The following is a 7,194-nucleotide window of genomic DNA, read 5'->3' on the forward strand; positions in this document are numbered from 1 at the left end:
AGGCTGGACCAGTGGGATTCTGGGGTGGTCGGCATCAACAAGGAAGGACTAGAGCCACCTGGGCCAGTGGGACACAGGAGCCCTGGGCAGGCAGCATGCTCAGCCCCAGAGCAGCGCTCTCCCTCCCCACACAGCCTTCTCCCTCGGCTGCCCTGCCCCTGCCCTCTCCCTCCTCCAGGGCTCCGGTCCTAACCCAGGCTGGGCTCCTGTCTGGGGCTCTGGGCTAGGGATGAAAGAGGGTCCTGTGGTGGGGCAGGCGGGAGCCCAGCAGCCAAGCTCTCCTCTCAGCTCAGCTCCAGTCCGCGGCTTCCCGTCCAGGCCTGGCAGAGGGGGAGCCAGCCTGGGAGGGGAGAATTCTGCTACCCCCTGCTTGGAGCCATGCGAAGGCGGCAAGCAGGAGGAAGGGGTAACAGTGGGTCACGTTCTAAGCACCCGGGCCTGTCCCATCCCGGTGGTCGGCCCCTGACGCCTGTGCACGCCTCTCTGCTAGGAAACCGAGCGGATGAGCCGCTTCCACCTCCTCTTGCTGGACGAGCTGAGGAACCAGCAGGCGCAGCAGCACGCTCAGCTGCTGAAAACCCAGCGTGGGGACGCCAAGCTCCGCCTAGCCATGTTCAAGGAGAGTCTGAAGATCCAGGAGGTGACGGGCGCTGAGCAGAAGGACAGGACCAAGCAGGTACTGACCCCCAGCAGTCCCCACGCCTGCCAAGCGCCTTCTCCAGAGGGGGCGGCAGGCCCCAGCATGGCCAAAGGCTGCTGCCAGCGCAGAGCCCACGTCACCAGGGCACTGGGGAGATGCCTGGGAGCCAGGGAGAGGATGACGCCTTCTTGGCTGTGGGCCCAGGGACAGAGCCACTGCACAGCTCCCGGCCCAGAGCCGAGTGACCCCCGTGGCTGGAGTATGTCCCCTCTGCTAGGAGGGAAGGACAAGAGAGTCCATGGGATGGTGTCACCAGCAGCTGGCCTGCTGCTGAACCCCACAGCACATGCGGGACCGGGGCTGTGCAGGCTCCTGGAGCTCCACTTCCCTCCTGGCTCTGCGCTGAATGGCCTCGCTGAGGCTGCCAGCCAGGCCTTGGGCATCCTGCAGGGGATGCAGCATCAGGCCAGCAGCAGTCGTGTCCCAGCTGTGTGTAAGCGGGGGAATGGGCCTGCTATTGGGGAAACTTTCCTGGGTTACACATGACCCCAGTGAAGGGGGCTAGTGAAAGGATCTGAGTCCTCGCTCCCACTCCCTTTACCCAGAGCCCTGCCTGACCTCGAGGGCTCCCCTTCCATCTCTTGGGTGGCAGAGTCCTCGTAACCCTGACGAGGCTGGGCCCAGGGTTCCTGGGGGGCTCAATCCCCAACCTTGTCGTGGTCATTTAGGACAGGGGCTGGGGTGTCCCCACTCCGGGGTGCTCTCTCTGCACAAGGCACCTCCCTGACCCACTGATCATTACATACAGTTCAAAGCAAATACGATTTATTTAACAGCAACCAATTAAAAATTAAAGAAAAATGGGAAAGATGAAAGGAAAACCCGTCACCCTGCTCTGCAGCCTGGGGACGTCACAACCAGCGTCTCGGGGTTGTCAGGGAAGTTCAGTCTGTTCCCCACACGTCCCAGGCCCCTGCCCAGGCCCTGGCTGTGCTGCAGGGATGCTGTGGGTTGGACACTTGCTCTGGTGGTGGCCACACACCCTCAGGTGCTAGGTGGCAGGGCCCTTCTTCCCAGCGTCACCCCTGCCCCGTCGGAGTTACGATCCGTCTCCAAGTCTGGCCTGTAGGGCCTCTGGGCTGGGGGCATCTCCCTGCTCTGGGCCTGCTGCCCAGGGTCCCCCTCGCTCTGCCCAGCTGCTCACCCGGCTCCGGACGGCTCCAGCCCCAGCCCCGCTGCTGCTCTGCCTCCAGCCCCCGGGGCTGCTTTTTCTGGCCCCTTTGGGTGCTGCAGCTCTGCTCCCAGCACAGGTCTGCTCTCTGGGCTGCTTCTGTGGCTCTGCTCCCAGCACTGACCTGCTTCCTGGGCTGCTTCTCTGGCTGGCACAGCTCTGCTCCCCAGCTCAGCTCGGGCCCCTACTCTCTCCTTAGCTGGGGCCCACTCTGCCACCTCCCACGTAGGACGCCCCTCCCGGCCTTCTGACTCCCTCATTAGCCTGCCCGCCCTGCCAATCAGGCTGACCTCTCCCCATTGCTCCTGGGGACCGAGGGCTGTGCTGAGCAGGGCGAGGAGTACAGAAGCTGCCAGGAAGAGCCCCAGGTCTCAGGCAGGCAGAACTCGGAGTGGTTCCCCAAGCCCTGGGGCCCTGGCCGGGACTGTGACCCCTTTGCCGCGGCTGAGTGTAACGCAGGGCGCCGACCTGCTCCCCGCAGTTCCTGCAGCAGGAGGAGGGGCGCCAACGGGCAGAGGTGCAGCTACAGCAGCAGCAGCACAAGGAGCAGATGCAGGACCTGCAGCAGCATCTGGCTGAGAACCTGAGTGAGCTGGAGCAGTTGCAGGTGAGTTCGAGCAGCGTCCGGGCAGCTCGCCGTCCTGCTCCCGTCCCCCTTCACCGGTCGCAGGGGGTGCATGTGTGCCTGGGGCTCTGCCCTCCTTCCCCCCAGCCCAGACGGCTGGTGTTGGGCAGAGCCCTGCAATGCAGCCGCCTCTGAAGCAGGACCATCCAAATGGCCCTTGCAGGTGTTGGCATCACTTGCCTGTCAGCGTTTGCAGGCCTGGCGGCTGTGCCAAGGGCCCCGGGGCCTGGCGTGGATTTGATCTGCGTCCCGATCCCAGGCCCTGGCAGGGCCATTCCTGGTCACGGCCAGTCTCTGCTCATTGCCTGAGTTCATGGTGTGTAATTGCTCTCGCCTCGCGTGTCTCCCAGACCGAGAAGCTCCGCCTGCTGGTCGAACAGGAGAAGAAGCAGCTGAAGGGGCTGGATGACGAACACACCCTGGAGCTGAGCGAGTGGAAACAGCGGCTCGCTACCCGCAAAGAAGTGAGCCTCCCGAGCGCCTCCAGCCTGAGCCAGGGCGATCGCCTCACCGGGGGTGGCAGCAAAGGGGGATGGGTTCTGTGCCACAGACCCTGTGGGATCTCACCCAAGGTCCTTCCCCTGCTGTGTCGCAGCGTCTCCAGCTGCACTGAGGGGGGACAGACCCTGACCTGCCGGGCAGGGGCTGGTGCTTGGGAGCTGCTTCGATGCTGCAGAGACGGGGGGACCATGAAAGTACCTCAGCAGAGCTCTCGAGCCTGCTCCCTACCTTCACACACAACACGTTCCCACTAGCTTCGGCACAATCCAATCCTTGAATGAAACCTGCTTAGAGCAGGTTCTCCTCTCCTGGCTTCAGGCACCCAGCGCTAGGCCCAGCCCGGCCTTAGCTGGTGGCTGTGGAGACTCCCTCGTTTATCTGCCAACTGCTGCTTTGAACCCAGAATCTCCCTGCTGGGGCGGGGAAAGGGCCTTCGCTGTCAGACTGGCCCAACAGGCTTCACTGCTCAGCAGCCACAGGGGTCCCAGTGGTGCAGGTCCCCGGCCTGCCCAGGGGCTCCAAACTGCGCTTTGTTCCCATGTCTGCTCTAGATGCTTGAGGAGGAGCTGGCTCACTTGAACCCGCTGCAGCAGAAGGAGCTACGCCGTGGCAGTGAACCAGGCAGCAGGATATCCCGGTTCTTCCACTTCCCTTCCTGACAGCCCGCGTGGGATCCCAGTGGGGACGGCCAGCACGGGTCCTAAGCTCCTTCTCCCCATGACCTGCAGAACAGCTCGGCCTGAGAGCCGGAGCAGAGACGGTGCCTGCGAGCAGCCAGGAGAAAATCCCTCCTGTACCTGTATTCATGGGGTTTGATCAAGGTGCCATTCAACCAGAAAGACCACACGTGACAGCACCAAGGAGCCCTGCAGCAGAAGTAGCTCTGGGTGGGCTGCTCTCTGCGGTGCGACACTGCCAGGGGGATCCACAGGCCTAGAGCTCTGCAGTCAGTAAGTCAAGACAAGCAGAGACACGTGGCATGTAGTGGTGGGCAGAGGAGAAGACGAGTGCATCTCAGACAGTTGGACACGGAGCCTGTAGGGATCTGGGACAACCCATTAATACGATCTGCTGAAGGGGAAGATTGAGCACTAGCCTAAGCCCTCACCCAGCTGAGTACATTCCGCTCCTGAAGCTGCGAGACTGAACTCCTCACGCCCTCCGTGCTGGGGGTGGGGCTGTTGTAGCTTACGGCAGGGGCAGACCATTATTTGTTCTCAACGTCCAAATGTCTTGGTCAAGAATTAGTCAAGGTCCAGACTCCAGAAAAAATCATTTAAAAAGCCCAATGATAATAAGTAAATAAGATTTCAGGGTCTGTTCCAAAGCATCTGGCGGTCTGGATTTGGCCCGCGGTCCGCCTGTTGACTACCCCTGCCTTACTGAAACCCATGATGACAAAGCCAGGCCTTGGAGCAGCCCAGCAAGAGGAGCACTACACCCGCCGTTTTTAATTCAAGGTGCTGAGTGTCTGTGCAGGCCATTGACCACAAGTGGGTTTATTAGTGCGCTGAAATCTGGCCAGTGGCACTTAGGCACATGAGTGTACAGGCAGAATTGTAGGGACCACCCCTGAGGCGCCAACTTAATGAGCTAGTGTGCTGAACCAAACCACCATCAACACTGAGCTGAACCAAAACACCATCAACACTTTTTTTATTGGGAATAAAACCAAACCCCCAACTCCAAACCTTGCCTGTCCCTAATTTAAGGAGAAACCTGTGTTTACACTGGTCTGAGGGGAGAGATGGTGGGCCTTGGCAAAGCAGCTGTAACGACACTGGTTCTCCAATGCGGGGCTGGTGTGTTTCCCCCAGCTCGTGAGGAAGGTGTAGTAAGATGAGGTCCTGAAACACAAGTCCTTGTATCAGAGGCCTGGTATGAGGCCTAAGGCCTGAGCTAAAGTAATGGTCAAGACTTTGCTGATATAAAACAAAAAGCTGTGAGCCAGAGGCAGGCCCTACTCACAGAATCTGGCGAGAACACGTCTGATGCTGCAAAAACACACATACTTAAAAGGTACTGGGCACAAGTGATGGAAACACATGCCAGGATGGTACCAGAACACTCCAGCACAGGCACATTCCACATAGATAACGAGAAACAGGCGGACCCACCCTAAAGAGAGGGTCAAAATAGTAATATGGTGGATAGAGTTGTTTTGCTCGAACCAACATGTGCAAGGTGAGAGGCGGCACCTTGCTATGTAGAGGGGTTGTACCTCAATACGTCAGGAGTGAGGTGTAACTTGTTTGTACCTGTGTATAAAAATGGACCTCTGAGGGGTTGTCTTTATCTGGCCTAGGGGGCAGTGGTAAATCCCACAACTGACTGAGCCGGTCCATTGTCAGGGAGCAGATATGTACTAGCAGAACGGTAGACATCTGATCTGGGGAGCTAGAGACTGTGTTTCATGTGGTAATAAACCTGGCCAGGTGCCCTCGTACCTTATCGGAGTCTGTGGTCATTGAGGGTTCTCTTGGGGTCTGCTAAGCCAGCGATCTGCAGAGCCGGGGCAGCGCACAGAGGGAACACACATGCAGCCAACGGTTATCAACATTGGACAGAGCAGAGCATCACACCAGTGATGTCTGACGACAGAAGGTACACGGGTTACTCAGGCAAACTTTACTCCTAGCACGTGCCAAAGAAAAGTGTGATATTAAAGCAGCTGAGACGTACATGTGTGGGGAGAGTAAGGATTTTCCTTCTTTTGTGCCTTGGCCCGTAAGTTTTCCTAATGACCTCGCCAGGCTGCCTTCGAAAGATCAACGACTAGGGGTAACATTTCCAAAAGTACACAAGCAAGTAAAGAGTTTAAGGCCCAATGAACAAGCTGCAGCTCCTCCCACAATCTGCAGTAGTCCTGTTACAATCCATGCAGCACCTGATGTTCTGCATCAGCTGGAGCTGGCGTGGGGAGTCCTTATGCTGAATTCCACTTGCTTAAAGGCTAGTGACTGTTGCTACTCATAGCCGCAGCTACTGCAACGTTGGGGAAGAGAATTGAAGCGGATTGTAGGGTTGCCAGGTGTCAGTTTTCGATCAAAAAGGGACCCTGGCGGCTCCGGTCAGCATCACCGACTGGGCTGTTAAAAGTCCGGTCAGTGGGGCTAGGGCAGGCTAGTCCCTACCTGTCCTGGCACCACGCTGCACCCCGGAAGCGGCCAGCAGGTCCGGCTCCTAGGTGGGGGGGCCACAGGGCTCCGCGAGCTGCCCCCACTCGAAGCACCAGTTCCACACTCCCATTGGCCAGGAACCACAGCCAATGGGAGCTGGGAGGGCGGTGCCTACCAGTGAAACCAGCATACCTCCCACCTAGGAGCCGGACCTGCTGGATGCTTCCAGGGCACAGCACAGAGCCAGGACAGGCAGGGAGCCTGCCTTAGCCCCGCTGCACCGCTGACTGGGAGCCGCCCAAGGTAAGTCTGCACCCCAACCCCCTGCGCCTCCCCACACCCCTCATTCCCAGCTGCACCCAAGCCCACACCCCCAGTGCATACCCCCTCCCACACTGCAACTCCCTGTCTCAACCCACAGCCCCCTCCCGCACTCTGAATTTCTCAGCTCCACTCCCCAGCCCGTAGCCCCCTCCTGCACTGCAAACCCCTCATCCCCTGCCCCACCCGAGCCTGCACCCCCAGCCAGAGTCCTCACCCCCTCCAGCACCCCAACTCCCTGCCCCAGCCCAGAGCCCCCTCCCACACCCTGAACCCCTCATTTCTGGCCCCATGCTGGCCCAAAACTGGACACACTACTCCAGATGTGGCCTCACCAGTGCCGAATAGAGGGGAATGATCACGTCCCTCAATCTGCTGGCAATGCTCCTACTAATGCAGCCCAATATGCCATTGGCCTTCTTGGCAATAAGGGTACACTGATCTCCTAGCAGTGCCCCATTCCTCTGTCTGCACTGAGTTCAACTAGTGATGGACAAGGCCCTGCTTACTGCCAGACACCGCTCCTCTAGGAGTCTAAAAGCCCTGGGCACTGCTAGCTCCACTGAGAATAGCACCCGCTGGTGAGGGCCAGGGTTGCTCAGACTTCTCTGCCTGATTTAGTTCAATAGACGTGAAGGTGTTTCTCGTGTTCCTACATTGCACAACCAGCAGCGTGAACAGATGCATGCTCTCCTGGGATCGCATGTGGGGCTCAGCCCAGCAGCCTTGAATATTGCTGCTCAGAGGAGCTGGTCTT

General features: G+C 59.1%; 1 protein-coding gene across 1 annotated transcript in view; it reads left to right on the forward strand.

Annotated features, from left to right (window-relative positions):
* LOC101944933 (serine/threonine-protein kinase 10-like) overlaps positions 1-5,448 on the forward strand; it is a 43,666-nt gene extending 38,218 nt beyond the window's left edge. The window contains exons 15-18 of the mRNA XM_005279265.3: positions 491-676; positions 2,353-2,478; positions 2,847-2,960; positions 3,549-5,448. Coding sequence (XP_005279322.2) covers positions 491-676; positions 2,353-2,478; positions 2,847-2,960; positions 3,549-3,656 — 534 coding nt within the window. The 3' untranslated portion in view covers positions 3,657-5,448. The remainder of the gene's footprint in view (positions 1-490; positions 677-2,352; positions 2,479-2,846; positions 2,961-3,548) is intronic.
* Positions 5,449-7,194: the final 1,746 nt, after the last annotated feature.

The sequence above is a fragment of the Chrysemys picta genome, chromosome 2 (assembly GCF_011386835.1).
Source record: "Chrysemys picta bellii isolate R12L10 chromosome 2, ASM1138683v2, whole genome shotgun sequence".
In the NCBI taxonomy this organism is placed as follows: Eukaryota; Metazoa; Chordata; order Testudines; family Emydidae; genus Chrysemys; species Chrysemys picta.